Source organism: Ascaphus truei, chromosome 6 (genome assembly GCF_040206685.1).
Source record: "Ascaphus truei isolate aAscTru1 chromosome 6, aAscTru1.hap1, whole genome shotgun sequence".
NCBI classification, from domain to species: Eukaryota; Metazoa; Chordata; class Amphibia; order Anura; family Ascaphidae; genus Ascaphus; species Ascaphus truei.
The window spans coordinates 11,458,356-11,477,427 of record NC_134488.1 but is presented as its reverse complement, the minus strand read 5'-3'; the positions used below and the strand labels follow the sequence as shown (position 1 = coordinate 11,477,427).

The window sequence follows — 19,072 nt, the reverse complement described above, 5'->3', positions numbered from 1 at the left end:
ATGCAATAAAAGTATTTGTGTGTTTTCCCCTTTCCGGGCCTGCCAGCGAGCAGGGATTGCTGGGGGATGAGTTTCTGGGCGTGCCAGCGAGCAGGGATCGCTGGGGTATGAGTTTCCGGGCGTGCCAGCGAGCAGGGATCGCTGGGGTATGAGTTTCCGGGCCTGCCAGCGAGCAGGGATCGCTGGGGTATGAGTTTCCGGGCGTGCCAGCGAGCAGGGATTGCTGGGGTATGAGTTTCCGGGCCTGCCAGCGAGCAGGGATCGCTGGGGTATGAGTTTCCGGGCGTGCCAGCGAGCAGGGATCGCTGGGGTATGAGTTTCCGGGCCTGCCAGCGAGCAGGGATCGCTGGGGTATGAGTTTCCGGGCGTGCCAGCGAGCAGGGATTGCTGGGGTCTGAGTTTCCGGGCGTGCCAGCGAGCAGGGATTGCTTGGGTCTGAGTTTCCGGGCGTGCCAGCGAGCAGGGATTGCTGGGGTATGAGTTTCCGGGCGTGCCAGCGAGCAGGGATTGCTGGGGTATGAGTTTCCGGGCCTGCCAGCGAGCAGGGATTGCTGGGGTCTGAGTTTCCGGGCGTGCCAGCGAGCAGGGATTGCTTGGGTCTGAGTTTCCGGGCGTGCCAGCGAGCAGGGATAGCTAGGGTCTGAGTTTCCGGGCGTGCCAGCGAGCAGGAATTGCTGGGGTCTGAGTTTCCGGGCGTGCCAGCGAGCAGGGATTGCTGGGGTATGAGTTTCCGGGCGTGCCAGCGAGCAGGGATTGCTAGGGTCTGAGTTTCCGGGCGTGCCAGCGAGCAGGGATTGCTAGGGTCTGAGTTTCCGGGCGTGCCAGCGAGCAGGGATTGCTAGGGTCTGAGTTTCCGGGCCTGCCAGCGAGCAGGGATTGCTAGGGTCTGAGTTTCCGGGCCTGCCAGCGAGCAGGGATTGCTAGGGTCTGAGTTTCCGGGCCTGCCAGCGAGCAGGGATTGCTAGGGTCTGAGTTTCCAGGCGTGCCAGCGAGCAGGGATTGCTAGGGTCTGAGTTTCCGGGCGTGCCAGCGAGCAGGGATTGCTGGGGTCTGAGTTTCCGGGCGTGCCAGCGAGCAGGGATTGCTAGGGTCTGAGTTTCCGGGCCTGCCAGCGAGCAGGGATTGCTGGGGTATGAGTTTCCGGGCGTGCCAGCGAGCAGGGATCGCTGGGGTATGAGTTTCCGGGCGTGCCAGCGAGCAGGGATTGCTGGGGGATGAGTTTCCGGGCGTGCCAGCGAGCAGGGATTGCTAGGGTGAGTTTCCAGGCGTGCCAGCGAGCAGGGATTGCTGGGGGATGAGTTTCCGGGCGTGCCAGCGAGCAGGGATTGCTAGGGTGAGTTTCCAGGCGTGCCAGCGAGCAGGGATTGCTAGGGTGAGTTTCCGGGCGTGCCAGCGAGCAGGGATTGCTAGGGTATGAGTTTCCGGGCGTGCCAGCGAGCAGGGATTGCTAGGGTCTGTGTTTCCAGGCCTGCCAGCGAGCAGGGATTGCTGGGGGATGAGTTTCCGGGCGTGCCAGCGAGCAGGGATTGCTAGGGTCTGTGTTTCCGGGCGTGCCAGCGAGCAGGGATTGCTGGGGGATGAGTTTCCAGGCGTGCCAGCGAGCAGGGATTGCTAGGGTCTGAGTTTCCGGGCCTGCCAGCGAGCAGGGATCGCTGGGGTATGAGTTTCCGGGCGTGCCAGCGAGCAGGGATTGCTGGGGTCTGAGTTTCCGGGCCTGCCAGCGAGCAGGGATTGCTAGGGTGAGTTTCCGGGCGTGCCAGCGAGCAGAGATTGCTGGGGGATGAGTTTCCGGGCGTGCCAGCGAGCAGGGATTGCTGGGGGATGAGTTTCCGGGCGTGCCAGCGAGCAGGGATCGCTGGGGTCTGAGTTTCCGGGCGTGCCAGCGAGCAGGGATTGCTAGGGTCTGAGTTTCCGGGCGTGCCAGCGAGCAGGGATTGCTAGGGTATGAGTTTCCGGGCGTGCCAGCGAGCAGGGATTGCTAGGGTATGAGTTTCCGGGCGTGCCAGCGAGCAGGGATTGCTAGGGTCTGAGTTTCCGGGCGTGCCAGCGAGCAGGGATTGCTGGGGTCTGAGTTTCCGGGCGTGCCAGCGAGCAGGGATTGCTGGGGGATGAGTTTCCGGGCGTGCCAGCGAGCAGGGATTGCTGGGGGATGAGTTTCCGGGCGTGCCAGCGAGCAGGGATTGCTAGGGTATGAGTTTCCGGGCCTGCCAGCGAGCAGGGATTGCTGGGGGAGGAGTTTCCGGGCGTGCCAGCGAGCAGGGATTGCTGGGGGATGAGTTTCCGGGCGTGCCAGCGAGCAGGGATTGCTGGGGTATGAGTTTCCGGGCCTGCCAGCGAGCAGGGATTGCTGGGGTCTGAGTTTCAAGGGGGGTTGCGGAGGAACCGTTGACAGCTTGTGCCTAGGTTGGGGTCCGGAGTTGCCTGGTTCTCGGATACATGTAGGCACATTGTCCCGGCAACATCTTCCCTTGAAAACGCAAGCGCGACTGCCCACTAAGGCCGCGCTTATAGTGCTGGCGACAGCGACGTGAATTCGCCCAAAAACAAAAGCATTGCCGCCGCCACGTGCGCTTAGTGCACGCGATGGCGACAAGTAACAGAGCGACGTCGCCGTCGCAAAAACCCGCCACCGGCAAAATTTGATTTTTCAAGGGCCGTTGCGTCACGTGACGGCCCTTGAACAAATCAAATTGCGGGAATCCCGCGATGCGGCCGACAGGCGAAACATAACTTTCACCGGTGGCGACGGCGACAGGTGACGTCACCCATCGTGTCGCCGTCGGCGGCACTATAGGCAAAGGCTAAGGTACCCTGCTTCAGCACAAACCAGAAAGGAGAATGAGGCACAGGGATAAAACGTCTATTCATGTAGCTGAGGGAATCCCTAGGTAAAGGGGGGTACCCTAGCTGGTGCCCAGGTGACCCACAACCAGTATAGGGTTTGTGGGTGCCCCAACCGTATATAAGGTTGAGAGGGGACTCTGAGAGTCCAGACTGAGTCTAAAAGATAGTGTGTGGGGAATAAGGCAGATAGAAATAAAACTACAATATTTTTCCCTTTCTGTTCCCTGTTCCCCAAGACTCAGAAGTATAGAGAAATATACTTTATTAAATGTAATGTGTTTTTACATTCGTAACCGATGTCCAAACAGGCTGCCCGAGCTAACCCATAGGCACCGGTGGACCTGCTGGACATTGGAGTTCAAAGCAGTCAGAGGATGCCCAGAGGTGAGAATAGCATTTGGTCAGCGAGGAAAGGTGGAGTTCCAGGTCCGGAGATCAATGGCCGTCCTGCGGGATGCCACTTGCTCTGCCTGATCTGGTGGAGCCTGTCCCAGCGGGCGGCATTGAGGGTGGCATTGACATATGGCTATGGTGAAGGAGCGGCTCAGTGAGTAAAGACACTGACTGGCACTGAGTTTGAGGCAGGGGAATCTGATTCAATTCCCGGTGTCGGCTCCTTGTGACCTTGGTGAAGTCACTTTATCTCCCTGTGCCTCAGGCACCAAAAACATTGATTGTAAACTGCACGGGGCTGGGACCTGTGCCTGCAAAATATCTCTGTAATAAAGTGCTGCGTAAAACTAGCAGCGCTATACAAGAACATGCATTACGCTCTTCTGATTCCTTCTTGCTGTAAGTAGGATTCTAATTTCTCCCCCACTGGAGAAGAATATTCCACGTCATCACTCCATGTGTAGGAGACACTTTGTTACTATGTTATTTTTATAATTCTATTAAATTAGTCTATTTTAGCTCTTCAGTAGGTGTTGTCTAGTTTTATGTTAGTATAAGTTGGTTTGTCTGTCTGTTAGTTTTGTCGTATTTGTTGTTGTTGTTTGTGTATGTATTGTCATATCAACAGTCATTAAGTTACACACTATGATCGGTTCTGGTGTTTCTTTCCACATATGATGATGCATCCTTCAGTATATACCTGAAGGATCCCAGGTCAACAGGACTGGACGTTTTATTTGGTCAGATTGCTATATCAGCTATTGTGGACTTATTTTAGGTGCCGGATTCTTTTTTGTTTTGACTGGAGTGCCGGTCAAGGTATGAGGGATGTAGGTGTTTTGCCTGGGTTGGGCACTGAGGTGCTACTTGGTAATGACCTAGGGCACATCATCTGCTCTTTTGCAGAGGATGCTGCTCCAGTAGCAGCCATCATCAGAAGTGAAAGCAGGGCACTTGCCCAGGCAGGGGAGCCTTTGGTACCCCTGCCCACTGAGGACATCACCGCCCCCCTGCATTTGGGACCAACAGATCCAGCGGTTCCTGTGGAGTCCAGTAACCCCAGTCTGGGCAACGCTCCCCAGCTACAGGATGGACGTCCTGAGAGATGCTGTATCCCAAGGTAGAGCAGACACCACCCGTGAAGCAGCTCCAGGCAAAGATACGGTCAGCAGTCCCCAAAGATTTGTCTTTTCATCCAGGGTCCCGGCAATCGACAGGCAGTCGACATGGGGGACCCTGCGACAAGGTACCCTGGGGCAGCCTGATGGGGTCTGTCCCGGAGACCAGTACCCATGGACGGGGATGACTGTTAAGGTCCATGGAGAGGATTGTCTTGTGACCTCAGTCACAGAGAGCCACAGTTGGGCAGTTGCCCTGGCAGAGGTGCAGTTGGCACCGATGCCCACCAAGGTGATTTATTGATCCCCAGCTTTTGGAGACCACCCCACAGATCATCACTCCCCTACCTTTGGAGCCCCCACACATGGAGGACCTCGAAGGGATCAGGCAGGTAAGTCAGACCATGCCCGACCAGCATCCCCATGTATGTGATGTTCCCCATTGTGATGTTAGCTTAGACCAGGGGTCGTCAAACCGCGGCTCGAGAGCCACTTGCGGCTCTTGCGGCACGTCCGTGTGGCTCTCCTAAGGATTTGCGGCGGCAGGCGCATGATGCGGAAGCAAGCGCGTAGGGGACGCATGATGCGGAAGCAAGCACGTGGGCGGCGGCGACCGCAAGCATGCCAATGGCGCTTGGAGACTGGACGGTGGCCGGGCAGGTCCAATGGAGAGTAGAGCGGGTGAGGAAAGCGGGAGCAGAGCCCACACACCCTGGCAGAGACAGAAGTCTGCATCCTGCCTAATAAGGTAAGGACAGCATTTGTGGCCTGGGGGGGGGGGAATAAGATGATGATCGGGGGCCAGTGGAGATGAGTTGATAGGAGGGGGGGTGATGATGATGGGGGCCAGCCAGCCTGATGTGATGGTGGGAATAATGATGGGTGGGGGGCAGCCTGATGTGATGGGGGGGGCAACCTGATGTGATGGGGGGAATAATGATGGGGGGGCAGCCTGATGTGATGGGGGGAATAATGATGGGGGGGCAGCCTGATGTGATGGGGGGAATAATGATGGGGGGGCCAGCCTGATGTGATGAGGGGGCCAGCCTGATGTGATGGGGGGAATAATGATGGGGGGCAGCCTGATGTAAGGGGCCAGCCTGATGTGATGTGAGGGGGGGGGGTGTATGATAATGATATGTTTATGGCTCTTTGAAAATTCTAAATCGTTGTGCTACTCACATTTGGCTCTTTTGGACTAAGAGTTTGATGACCCCTGGCTTAGATGATGTGACAGACAGGGAACTATCAGAGCTCAGTGCGGTATACTGGGAGGTGGTGCGGGCAGATGCCGATCTGCTTGTGGACCTGGGTATGCATTATGTCTACATCTCAGCCCCATAGCTCCAGCTAGTGCAGAGGCAGCAAGGGACCAGTTAGTGGTTCCTTGGGAGAGTAGGAAAGGCTCTGTGGAGCAAGGGGAGATAGTTCCCCAGCTTGCAGCTCCCTTCTGGGAGTGGAAGCGATTGATGTCAGGGAGATAGAGGGTCCCTGCTATGGATGAGCCAAGCTGGACCCAGTGGACTTATCACCCGGTAGACCCCGGGGTTCCACAGCCCCTCCATCAGACTGCGGACAGTGTCTGGATGGGGAGGGAAAGGTTAGACAGGGAGACCCAGCAGTACGATAGGGAGTTAGTGACCCGCTAAAGTGTCCTGACAGACTCTCTGACTAAGATGACCGACCAGAGGGTATTGGCGCTGACAGCCTGGTCCCCAGAGGATGGATCGGCAGTTCATGATTCACAGCCCTGCATTGCTGCAGTCAGCTGCCCCAAACCCCTGTAGCCTTTTTTGACCCCAGCGGTCAGTGTCCCCAACCCCAGGGGTGGATACCTCAAGTGGCAGCGGGGTACAAGTGTGTTGCTAAACCAGGGCAATACCCTGATGGATGTGGATTATGTAGGAGGCAAGGACTACCCCCATGCTGGAAGAATGTACCAGCCAGAAAGACTCTGTCCTACCCCAAGACCCTCAACGTTTTCCAGGCTCAGCAAGCCACCTGATATGGTGACTGTCCTGGTGCCTTCATGTTGAGGGGGGAGGTGTGACGGTAGGGGGTAACCAGGCTCTCAAATAAAGTTTAAGCCCGTTTTGGTTACCCCTGATCCGTGTATAAGGGTCCAAGAGAATTAGCTCTTCGGCCCAGTAACAATATACATTGAAATGGTACTGCATGTAATAAAAAGTCGTTTTGGTGTTTTTCCCTTTCTGGGCATGCAAGCAAGCAGGGTATGAGTTTAAAGGGGGGGCGAGGTTTGCGGAGGAACCATTGACAAAATGTGCCTAGGAGGTTGGGGTCCGGAGTTGTCGGTTCCCCTATAAATGTACCCGGGAATCATACCTGATTCTTGGATACATGTAGGCACATTGTCCCGGCAATATCTCCCCTTGAAAATGCAAGTGAAACTCACCACTATTGTACCCAGCTTCAGCACAGCCCAGAAAGGAGAATGGGGCAAATGGATAAAACATCTATTCCTGTAGCTGAGAGAATCCCTAGGTAAAAGGGGGTACCCCAGCTAGTGTCCACGTGACCCACAACCAGTATATGGTTTGTGGGTGCCCCAACCGTATATAAGGTTGAGGGGGCACTCAGAGTCCAGACTGAGTCTAAGAGAAAGTGTGTGGGGAATAAGGCAGATAGAAGTAAACTAAAACATTTATCCTGTTCTGTCCCTTGTTCCCCAAGACTCAGAAGTAAAATGAAAATATACTTTATTAAATGAAATGTGTTTTTACATTCGGAATCAATGCCAAACAGGCTGCCCGAGCTAACCCATTGGCGGCTGTAAGTCTGCTGGACATCGGAGTTTAAAGCAGTCAGAGGATGCCAGAGGTGTGAACAGCATTTGGTCAGCGGGGAAAGGCGGAGTACCAGGACCAGAGATCAATGGCAGTCATCCGGGATACCACTTGTTCTGCCAGACCTGGTGGAGCCTGTCCCAGCGGGGGGCATTGAGATAGTCAGGGAGAAAGGTGGCAAGCTTGCGCATTTCCCTTGGCTATTTCCCATTTCCTGCTGACCCGGCTTTTCTAGCCGGCTTGGCTCGGATTGGTTGCTTGGGAATTTTCCCGCACGTTGCTTGCCTGCTGAGTTTTGTGAATGAAACTCAGAATACTATAAGAATCTGTGAGCCAATCAGATTGTAGTTCTCCGTTAGTAAGAGCGCGGGCGGGCTTTTCATAGTTGCTTCTGTGTGAATAGCTGAGCAACCAGCTTCGATTTCCAGCCTGAAAAGCCTGCCCGCTGAATTTTAGGTCCCGACTTTTGTGCCCAAGTTCTCAGAAACGATCGTAGAGGACGTGGCTGGGATTTTATGATGATTTGAGTTCCAAGAAATTTGGAGTAAGTCACGGTCAGGAGGGGCCAAGTTTTCAGAGGAGAACGTACCGGTGGCGTGTGGAACTTTATGCCGATTTGGGTTCCCGGAGATTCCAGGCTAAGTCCCGGGCAGGTTAAAACTCTCCCATAGAGCTCCCTGCACCTAGGAAAGTCTAGTTTTCAACCTCAGTCCCAAAGTAAGTGTGTCTTTTTGTCTGTACGTTGTGTATCATTGTGTGTAAGCGAATTTATGCAAATAAATTACAATTTATTTCATTACCTTATTTTGCTCAATGTATGATCCCGGTAAAAAGGTGTAAATAACCTGGTCTCCTGTGACAGTCTGACAGTGGCAAACCTAAGCAGTTATGTGCAATGGTTTATATGGAGGAAGTGAAGGTGGGATTGTAAAGGGATAGAGGTGATGAAGACATGATGTTAAAAATACAAGTTTCTTCAAACTTGTGTATATTTAGCAATATAAAATGAACCCCAAACCACTGTTCAGTCCTGCAATGAAGTCAGGATTTACTTCTTCTATACATACTTAGCAAAATTATATTTCCACCATCTGAGCAATAAGATAAACATTTGGTAACAAAAAGCAAACCTGCTTTTAAATCGGACATTAACTCTTTGGTGCCCTAGTGACATTCATGAAGCATCTTATGAATTTAGTTCATTTTTTAGGGTGGAGATCACATAACGGCGATTGGAAGTGGGGGGTGGCTTTGTGTCTGTTCAGGTCACTGGGTGCCTGGCCGCATACAAGTGCTACCTTAAGTGATCTCATGGATACGACCCAGAAAGACCTGCGGCAACTCCAGTCATCAAAGGGATTAAAAAATTGTCATACTTGAATAGGTACAATCCTTGTTAGTGGGTCCTTTCATTCTATAATAAAAATAATATTATGTTCTTGTATAGCGCTGCTAATTGTACGCAGCGCTTTACAGAGACATTTTGCAGGCACAGGTCCCCGCCCCATAGAGCTTACAATCTATGTTTTTGGTGCCTGAGGCACAGGGAGATAAAGTGACTTGCCCAAGGTCACAAGGAGCTGACACCAGGAATTGAACTAGGCTCCACTGCAGCAATCTCAGTGCCAGTCAGTGTCTTTACTCACTGAGCCGCTTCTTCTCCCTAGATATAGTTCCAATGTGGTCTTTCCCCCTCCTAATAGAGGTAAATGAGAATTGTAATCCTAATAGAGGTATATTAGTATTTTATCTGGTAGTGTTAGGACTTGTGAACAGGTGTCTGCCTTGACGTGGCTCGCAAGCTTACAACGTTTTGGCCAAAGGTTTAACTAAATGACCATTTTTCAAGAGAATATATAAGTATTGTACTGTGTATTTTTGTCATGTTGGATGTAACATTGGACTTCTCTGTCGTCTGTTGTATACTTAGCGGGAAATAAGATTTTTTTTTTTTTTTTTTTTAAATAACATATTCAGACTTAAAGCAAATATTTGGCTGATATGGTTCCTGGGGAATTAAAAAGCATGTTATTTCCTTTGGGGCCTCTGAATGGGGGAGTGTCATCAATCAATTGCTTACTCAGCCTGTAACCCACTCTGTCACTGTTAGAGGTCAATAGGAATAATGAAACAGGGTGGGGCAGCGGCTTTTATAACATTGTGGCGCTAAAGGAAAAGAAAGCGCTCCCAATGTCAGCCAATACAAAATACCGCCTGTCTCGGGCAGGTCTGCAGTGCTGGCTATTTCCATTCTTACAAACATTCAAAAATGCTATGAAACCAGGAGGGACTACCCATCTAAATATCCCGATGTGTCTCATATATATATAAATATCCCGATGTGTCTCATATATATATAAATATCCCGATGTGTCTCATATATATATAAATATCCCGATGTGTCTCATATATATATAAATATCCCGATGTGTCTCATATATATATAAATATCCCGATGTGTCTCATATATATATAAATATCCCGATGTGTCTCATATATATATAAATATCCCGATGTGTCTCATATATATATAAATATCCCGATGTGTCTCATATATATATAAATATCCCGATGTGTCTCATATACGGGCTACAAAACTATTCTAGGTACCAACATGACCTGTACAACGTGTGACACACTGTTCATTTAGATCACATGATAGAATAGATCACACAGCCTCCACCGTACATTCTTACACTGTGTGCCACAGGTATGACAAATCACAGTTGCCTCGGGTGTCTAAATATGTCTGCTGGGTGACCGACTAGAGCTCCCTTTACTGTATTATATAATACACTAGGACAGTGGTTGAGGTGCTCTGTGTTGAAGTTGCGGGTGACAGCTGAAGCATAGCAGGCCCTTGGAGATACACAGGGGATTCTGTGATGAGGATGTCCCTTTAGAGGACAAACGCAGCTAGGATCAGCCAGGGTGTGGGGTAGACGTTTCACTAATACACACGAACAGAGAGTGTGTGTGTGTGTGTGTGTGTGTGTGTGTGTGTGTGTGTGTGTGTGTGTGTGTGTGTGTGTGTGTGTGTGTGTGTGTGTATTTTATTCAGATAACAGCTACAACAAATAGACAGCGACATTTTTTTAATACTGTTTATACAGATTCTAAAATTTCACTTCTAGGGCATCAGGAACCCAGGAGTTGGGTTTCTGTCAAGTTACATAACCTATGAGGTTGACCGTTTTTAACAAAACAGCAAGGTTACTCTTAAATAGGTAGTGCTGCTGAAGCTCATCAAAACGAATGCCCTGCAATTCCAAGTACTTACTTTCTGAGGATTGTATAGACAGGGAAGGTTAGAAGAACAAAAATAAATCAAGGAAGAGAGCAGCACTACCCAGGGAAGATATTGTAGCTGGTCACTATTCCTGTTAGCATATGTTAAAAAAGGACTATAACAGGGGTGGCAAACGCCAGTTCTCAGGGACCACCAACAGGTCAGGTTTTCAGGATAGTCCTGCTTCAGCACAGGTGGCTCAATCAGTGGCTCAAAGACTGAACCACTGATTGAGCCGCCTGTGCTGAAGCAGGACTTATCCTGAAAACCTGACCTTTTGGTGGCCATTGAGAAACGGAGTTGGCCACCCCTGGGCTATAGCATGTACAAAGGCATCAGGGTTCGTCGTTGGCCCAGTGACCCAGAGTGAATGTGCATCAACATATTTCAATGTATAATAAGTACACAGTGAGGCACTAACAATACTATACTATGCAGAAATGTTAAGCAAAAATGATTAGTTATATACAAAAATATACAGTGTAAATGCGTGAGTGTATGAATGACTGATGGAGCATGCAAGTGCATATGCAGATGTGAGTGAGCGTGTGTATGTTAGTGAGTAGTTGGAGAGCGAGAGAACGCGTAGGTGTGTAAGTGAGCTTATAAGGATGAGACAGTGCTTATGAGGATGTGAGTGAGTGTATGAGTGAGTATGGTGATGTACAAAAAACAGCATATGAATTTGTGAGAATAAAGGCATAAGTGTGCAACAGTAAGTGTATAAATCCGTGCGTACATGTATAAGTCTATGAGAATAAGCTTATAAGTGCACTAGAGTAAAAGTATTAGTGTGCACAAGTAAATACAACTATAAAATGATGAGGGCGTTAAAAAAAATGTATGAGTGTACTTGTGTGTGCATTGGTGAAAGCACCGGGAAGTATAAAAGTGCGCAACCAATATAGTGGTATGAGTTGAATGGGTGCACAAGTGAATATAAAAGGTGTACAAGGAGTGAGAGTAGATACCACAAGTGAGAGTAGAAAGGCACTTGGGCTTCTTGAAGGACACAAGAAAGTGCAGGAAGGGCAGAGACAGCAAATAAGTCAGCTTAAGCGAGCAAGAGAGAGGTATACATGAATGAGAGAGTGTGCGGGTGTACAGAATAAGTGAAAATTTAGGTACTATGGTGTGCAAGTGAATGTAAACGTTACTGTATAAATGTGAGTCAGTGAAGTAGAGTGCATTAGAATACAGATGCACAAAAGAGTGTATGGGTGTGAGTGAGTCCTTAACAGTGCAGATCAGTGTGCAGATTAGTGTGCAGATTAGTTTACAAGAACATAGATATCACCCTAAAAATAATTGTTCCAAAGACACATGGGGTCAGTTTAGGCCTTAATGTCAGAAGGGGAGATTAATTCCGTTCTGCTTTAATCCCTTTTTTCCTCAATAACTAGAGCCTTTATTTTGAGAGAGACATTGAACACAACAGAACTGTATCATCCACAAAATTTAGAGCCATGTGCCCTCAAATCTTTCTATAATGCTGACACTTTATTAATAATATTAAAACACCTGCCGAGCACCTGACTTGTGATCCTCCCCCTGCTGATGCCCAGACTCATTATTCACAGTGAATAAGACATGCCATCTATGCACCTTGTCCCTTCTTGGACCTAATCACTGCAAGCAGTGTACATATACTGTATGTGCTTAATGCTGAAAACTGCCACCATCAATACGAATGGACTGTATGTACTGTATGTACTGTATGTACTGTATGTACTGTATGCACTGTATGCACTGTAGACCATGAAGCAACTAACCCCAAAGCAATAGAATCCTGGTTTAAGTGTTAAGTCTACACAGCAGTGCATTAATGTATTTTCATATTGCGGTGTTTATTTATAGTGCAATGTTCATAAAGCTAATTTAGTGAGTGTTTCATAATGGTGGGTTACCTTTCACGTACATGTGTGTGGAGCAACAGCAATACGCCAAGTTGTATTCATAGCTACTAATGCTACACAATGTCTTACATTTATGAAAGCATTTTAATGAGAATGTTCACATCACTATATTCATTTGTATAAAATATCGCTGGTGTATGCAACATAATAGGTGTGTGTGTAGAGCTGGAGGTGTATGTGATTGCAGAGGCATAGTGTGCAGAGCTGAATGTATGAGTTTAAAGAGTAGGTATTGTATGCAGCACAAGCAGTGTTGCATTGCTGTGTATTTGTAGCACGGGCAGCACTGAAGTTAAGTGCTTATAGTGCTCAAAATGTATCAACATTGAACTGTGCATGTGTAGGTAGTGCATGCAGCATTGTATTTATGAACATATAATGTAAGCAGTGTATGCAACATTGTATTTATTTGTATACAAGGCAAGCAGTACATATATATGTAGTTATATGTATGTAATGCCGGCTTTGCATGCAGTATTACATCCATGTGTAGATAGCACAAGGAGTGCATACAATAAATAACAGTGTGTGGAAAAGGTTAGTCCCGAATTGTAATTTACCCCAATAGAAAGTCATCTCCCCACCACATGCAGCCCCACAGAAGAGGCACAGATCTATAGCTGTCGCTGATTACCTTTATTGATCTAGTTATGAGAGGGTGATCTCATTGAAGCGTATGGGGGTAATTAATGTGTGTAATAAGGTAATCGTGATTTTAACTCCTCCTCTGCTGGAGGGATCTGGAGCACATTGCTGATGACCTATCTGTTTATAAAGGGTATGATAACGTTACAGTTTTGATATTTCGTGGTCATCTGATGTGTGCTAGATTGGGTGTGTTATAAGAATGAGGGTCTGTTGACTTGAGGGGTACTGTACACAGAATCAATGTAACGGTGTCTGAACACCCCATGATTTCCCACTCAGTACATACACTGACCCAATCTCTGCCAAGACCCACCAATCACACAGATACAACTCAAGATAAGAAAGACTCCACCCTGCACAGTTTAGATACCCTACATTTAAGAAACTCCCCTCCCCAGCTCATACATAAGTCTATCCTCACCAGCACTCATAGACAACATATACTGTGAGAGACCCCAATGACACAGACCCAGACATATCTTACCCCCAGCACCCGCAGACCCCTGTATACGTGACCCCAGCATGCCACAGATTCCTATATACGTGACCCCCAACATAATACAGACCCCCTATATAACCGACCCAACACACACACAAACCCCTATATAACTCACCTCCCCCCAACACACACAGACCCCTATATAGGTCACCCCACGAAAGAGCCCATCTTACCTGAGGGTGGCGCTGTCCCCCTGTCGAACCGTCACGTTGTCCATGGCTTTGGGGAAGCCGGCATCCCCGCTGCGCACCGGCACTCCTGCGGGCACAAGGAAGAGGAGCCTGAGACACAGGGCGAGCAGCCACCTCCAGGGGGCGATCCCCATCCTGCCCCCAACACACAGTCACAGCTCCCAGCAGTCACTTCCCCCCGGGGCTCTGCTACATGTCCCCGGGACAGGCACCGATCTGAGCCGGGAACCGGGGGGGCAAAGAAGCCTGCACCGGACAGACCCGGTCCCGAGATCCGACCCCAGAGACCCGATCCCGAGAGATCCAAACAGATCTGATACGGACCGGACACACCGGAGCTCCCCGGGATCCGCACTCGGAGATCCTCTCTCTGTCTCTGTGTCTCTCCGCTGTCTCTTCTTGCCTCCCTCCCTCCCCCTGACCCTCCTCTCTCCCTCACTACCCTCCCTCCCTCGCTCTATATATTCTCCCTGCTTAGTGGATCTCCTCTCGCTTCCTTCCCTGGGCTCTGTTGACATCTGGACATCAGCACGTTTCACACTGTGGCAGCTCCGCTTAACCCTCTCCAGTAATCACACATCCGCCGCTAGGACCACTATACTGTACCACAACCTGTGTGCACCAGTGTGTGCTATCCAGTGCTGCAGCAGCACCAGTGTGTGCTATCCAGTGCTGCAGCAGCACCAGTGTGTGCTATCCAGTGCTACAGCAGCACCAGTGTGTGCTATCCAGTGCTGCAGCAGCACCAGTGTGTGCTATCCAGTGCTACAGCGGCACCAGTGTGTGCTATCCAGTGCTACAGCAGCACCAGTGTGTACTATCCAGTGCTACAGGAGCACCAGTGTGTACTATCCAGTGCTACAGCACCAGTGTGTACTATCCAGTGCTACAGCAGCACCAGTGTGTACTATCCAGTGCTACAGGAGCACCAGTGTGTACTATCCAGTGCTGCAGCAGCACCAGTGTGTGCTATCCAGTGCTGCAGCAGCACCAGTGTGTGCTATCCAGTGCTACAGCAGCACCAGTGTGTGCTATCCAGTGCTACAGCAGCACCAGTGTGTGCCATCCAGTGCTACAGCAGCACCAGTGTGTGCTATCCAGTGCTACAGCAGCACCAGTGTGTGCCATCCAGTGCTACAGCGGCACCAGTGTGTGCTATCCAGTGCTACAGCGGCACCAGTGTGTGCCATCCAGTGCTGCAGCAGCACCAGTGTGTGCTATCCAGTGCTACAGCAGCACCAGTGTGTGCTATCCAGTGCTACAGCAGCACCAGTGTGTGCTATCCAGTGCTACAGCAGCACCAGTGTGTGCCATCCAGTGCTACAGCAGCACCAGTGTGTGCCATCCAGTGCTACAGCGGCACCAGTGTGTGCTATCCAGTGCTACAGCGGCACCAGTGTGTGCCATCCAGTGCTGCAGCAGCACCAGTGTGTGCTATCCAGTGCTACAGCAGCACCAGTGTGTGCTATCCAGTGCTACAGCGGCACCAGTGTGTGCCATCCAGTGCTACAGCGGCACCAGTGTGTGCCATCCAGTGCTGCAGCGGCACCAGTGTGTGCTATCCAGTGCTACAGCAGCACCAGTGTGTGCTATCCAGTGCTACAGCAGCACCAGTGTGTGCTATCCAGTGCTGCAGCAGCACCAGTGTGTGCTATCCAGTGCTACAGCAGCACCAGTGTGTGCTATCCAGTGCTGCAGCAGCACCAGTGTGTGCTATCCAGTGCTACAGCAGCACCAGTGTGTGCTATCCAGTGCTACAGCAGCACCAGCGTGTGCCATCCAGTGCTACAGCAGCACCAGTGTGTGCTATCCAGTGCTACAGCAGCACCAGTGTGTGCTATCCAGTGCTACAGCGGCACCAGTGTGTGCTATCCAGTGCTACAGCGGCACCAGTGTGTACCATCCAGTGCTACAGCAGCACCAGTGTGTGCTATCCAGTGCTACAGGAGCACCAGTGTGTGCTATCCAGTGCTACAGCAGCACCAGTGTGTGCTATCCAGTGCTGCAGCAGCACCAGTGTGTGCTATCCAGTGCTACAGCAGCACCAGTGTGTGCCATCCAGTGCTACAGCAGCACCAGTGTGTACCATCCAGTGCTACAGCAGCACCAGTGTGTGCTATCCAGTGCTGCAGCAGCACCAGTGTGTGCCATCCAGTGCTACAGCAGCACCAGTGTGTGCTATCCAGTGCTACAGCGGCACCAGTGTGTGCTATCCAGTGCTACAGCAGCACCAGTGTGTGCCATCCAGTGCTACAGCAGCACCAGTGTGTGCTATCCAGTGCTACAGCGGCACCAGTGTGTGCTATCCAGTGCTGCAGCGGCACCAGTGTGTGCCATCCAGTGCTACAGCAGCACCAGTGTGTGCCATCCAGTGCTACAGCAGCACCAGTGTGTGCTATCCAGTGCTACAGCAGCACCAGTGTGTGCTATCCAGTGCTACAGCGGCACCAGTGTGTGCTATCCAGTGCTGCAGCAGCACCAGTGTGTGCCATCCAGTGCTACAGCAGCACCAGTGTGTGCTATCCAGTGCTACAGCAGCACCAGTGTGTGCCATCCAGTGCTACAGCAGCACCAGTGTGTGCCATCCAGTGCTACAGCAGCACCAGTGTGTGCTATCCAGTGCTACAGCAGCACCAGTGTGTGCTATCCAGTGCTACAGCAGCACCAGTGTGTGCTATCCAGTGCTGCAGCAGCACCAGTGTGTGCTATCCAGTGCTGCAGCAGCACCAGTGTGTGCTATCCAGTGCTGCAGCAGCACCAGTGTGTGCTATCCAGTGCTACAGCAGCACCAGTGTGTGCTATCCAGTGCTACAGCGGCACCAGTGTGTGCTATCCAGTGCTACAGCGGCACCAGTGTGTACTATCCAGTGCTACAGCAGCACCAGTGTGTGCTATCCAGTGCTACAGCAGCACCAGTGTGTGCTATCCAGTGCTGCAGCAGCACCAGTGTGTGCTATCCAGTGCTGCAGCAGCACCAGTGTGTGCCATCCAGTGCTACAGCAGCACCAGTGTGTGCCATCCAGTGCTGCAGCAGCACCAGTGTGTGCTATCCAGTGCTACAGCGGCACCAGTGTGTGCCATCCAGTGCTACAGCAGCACCAGTGAGTGCTATCCAGTGCTACAGCAGCACCAGTGTGTGCTATCCAGTGCTACAGCAGCACCAGTGTGTGCTATCCAGTGCTACAGCAGCACCAGTGTGTGCTATCCAGTGCTACAGCAGCACCAGTGTGTGCTATCCAGTGCTACAGCAGCACCAGTGTGTGCTATCCAGTGCTACAGCAGCACCAGTGTGTGCTATCCAGTGCTACAGCAGCACCAGTGTGTGCTATCCAGTGCTACAGCGGCACCAGTGTGTGCTATCCAGTGCTACAGCGGCACCAGTGTGTGCTATCCAGTGCTACAGCGGCACCAGTGTGTGCTATCCAGTGCTACAGCAGCACCAGTGTGTGCTATCCAGTGCTACAGCGGCACCAGTGTGTACTATCCAGTGCTACAGCAGCACCAGTGTGTGCTATCCAGTGCTACAGCAGCACCAGTGTGTGCTATCCAGTGCTACAGCGGCACCAGTGTGTACTATCCAGTGCTACAGCAGCACCAGTGTGTGCTATCCAGTGCTACAGCGGCACCAGTGTGTGCTATCCAGTGCTACAGCAGCACCAGTGTGTGCTATCCAGTGCTACAGCAGCACCAGTGTGTGCTATCCAGTGCTGCAGCGGCACCAGTGTGTGCCATCCAGTGCTACAGCGGCACCAGTGTGTGCCATCCAGTGCTACAGCAGCACCAGTGTGTGCCATCCAGTGCTACAGCGGCACCAGTGTGTGCCATCCAGTGCTACAGCGGCACCAGTGTGTGCTATCCAGTGCTACAGCAGCACCAGTGTGTGCTATCCAGTGCTACAGCAGCACCTGTGTGTGCTATCCAGTGCTACAGCAGCTCTAGGAATAACGAGCCTAGAGTGTCACGTCTAGGAACATTGTGCTGTTTGTGTTATACCCACATTGTCACGTCTAGGAACATTGTGCTGTGTGTGTTATACCCACATTGTCACGTCTAGGAACATTGTGCTGTGTGTGTTATACCCACATTGTCACATCTAGGAACATTGTGCTGTGTGTGTTATACCCACTTTGTCACGTCTAGGAACATTGTGCTGTGTGTGTTATACCCACATTGTCACGTCTAGGAACATTGTGCTGTGTGTGTTATACCCACATTGTCACGTCTAGGAACATTGTGCTGTGTGTGTTATACCCACATTGTCACGTCTAGGAACATTGTGCTGTGTGTTTTATACCCACATTGTCACGACTAGGAACATTGTGCTGTGTGTGTTATACCCACATTGTCACGTCTAGGAACATTGTGCTGTGTGTGTTATAACCACATTGTCACGTCTAGGAACATTGTGCTGTGTGTGTTATACCCACATTGTCACGTCTAGGAATATTGTGCTGTGTGTGTTATACCCACATTGTCACGTCTAGGAACATTGTGCTGTGTGTGTTATACCCACATTGTCACGTCTAGGAACATTGTGCTGTGTGTGTTATAACCACATTGTCACGTCTAGGAACATTGTGCTGTGTGTGTTATACCCACATTGTCAAGTCTAAGAAGTTCAGGAACATTGTGCTGTATATAATACTATATGTCACATTGAGTGTGACCTATATATACAGTGCTGCAGCATGTCATATACAGAGTGTCACATCCAGGATTACAATGCTGTAGTGTCACCTCTAGGAATACTGCGTGTCATATACAAAGTTTCTCCTTTAACAACGTGACATTATAAACGCTGCTATATTGCAAGTGTTACCATCAATTATCGCTTTAACCCTTTTGCTGCCTGGGGGTGCAGCAAAAAACATTAAGTAAGAAGTAACTATTAGGGGGTCCAACTAAATACATACATACTGTACAGCTGATATTTTTAAAATAAATTGCTCTTACTGTAACTCGAGTTTCCTGGTTTGGACACACGCCTGTGTAGAATAATATTTGTACACTGAAGCGTATGACCAGGTCTGCACAACACGCACCTTTCATTTGCACTGAAACCCAGTAAGTGTTGCTAAGTGGGAGATGTACGTGGACCTTACAGGGGAGTTGGGAAAGTAGCCACCTGCGTTTTAGCCACACGCAGGTCCTACTACTGGGTGGTTGCACGGTGCTGACATATTCAAATACCTGCAGCATATTTAGGGTTAACCCCTGATACACACACACAGGATATGCAAATCCTGAAGCCACATTGGGGCGCAGACACCCACACACTATGCTGGGATGAACAAATGTCTGTGTTTTGGGGTTTATAGAATAGGAATGTATTTATAGTACAGTAGATGATTGGTATTTTTCTACAGCTCA

At 50.4% G+C, this 19,072-nt stretch overlaps 1 protein-coding gene across 1 annotated transcript in view; it reads right to left on the bottom strand.

Annotated features, from left to right (window-relative positions):
• LOC142496397 (protein CEPU-1-like) overlaps positions 1–19,072 on the bottom strand; it is a 642,293-nt gene that overhangs the window by 168,620 nt on the left and 454,601 nt on the right. Inside the window, exon 2 of the mRNA XM_075603099.1 lies at positions 13,685–13,769. Within this exon, the coding sequence (XP_075459214.1) occupies positions 13,685–13,769 (85 nt within the window). The remainder of the gene's footprint in view (positions 1–13,684; positions 13,770–19,072) is intronic.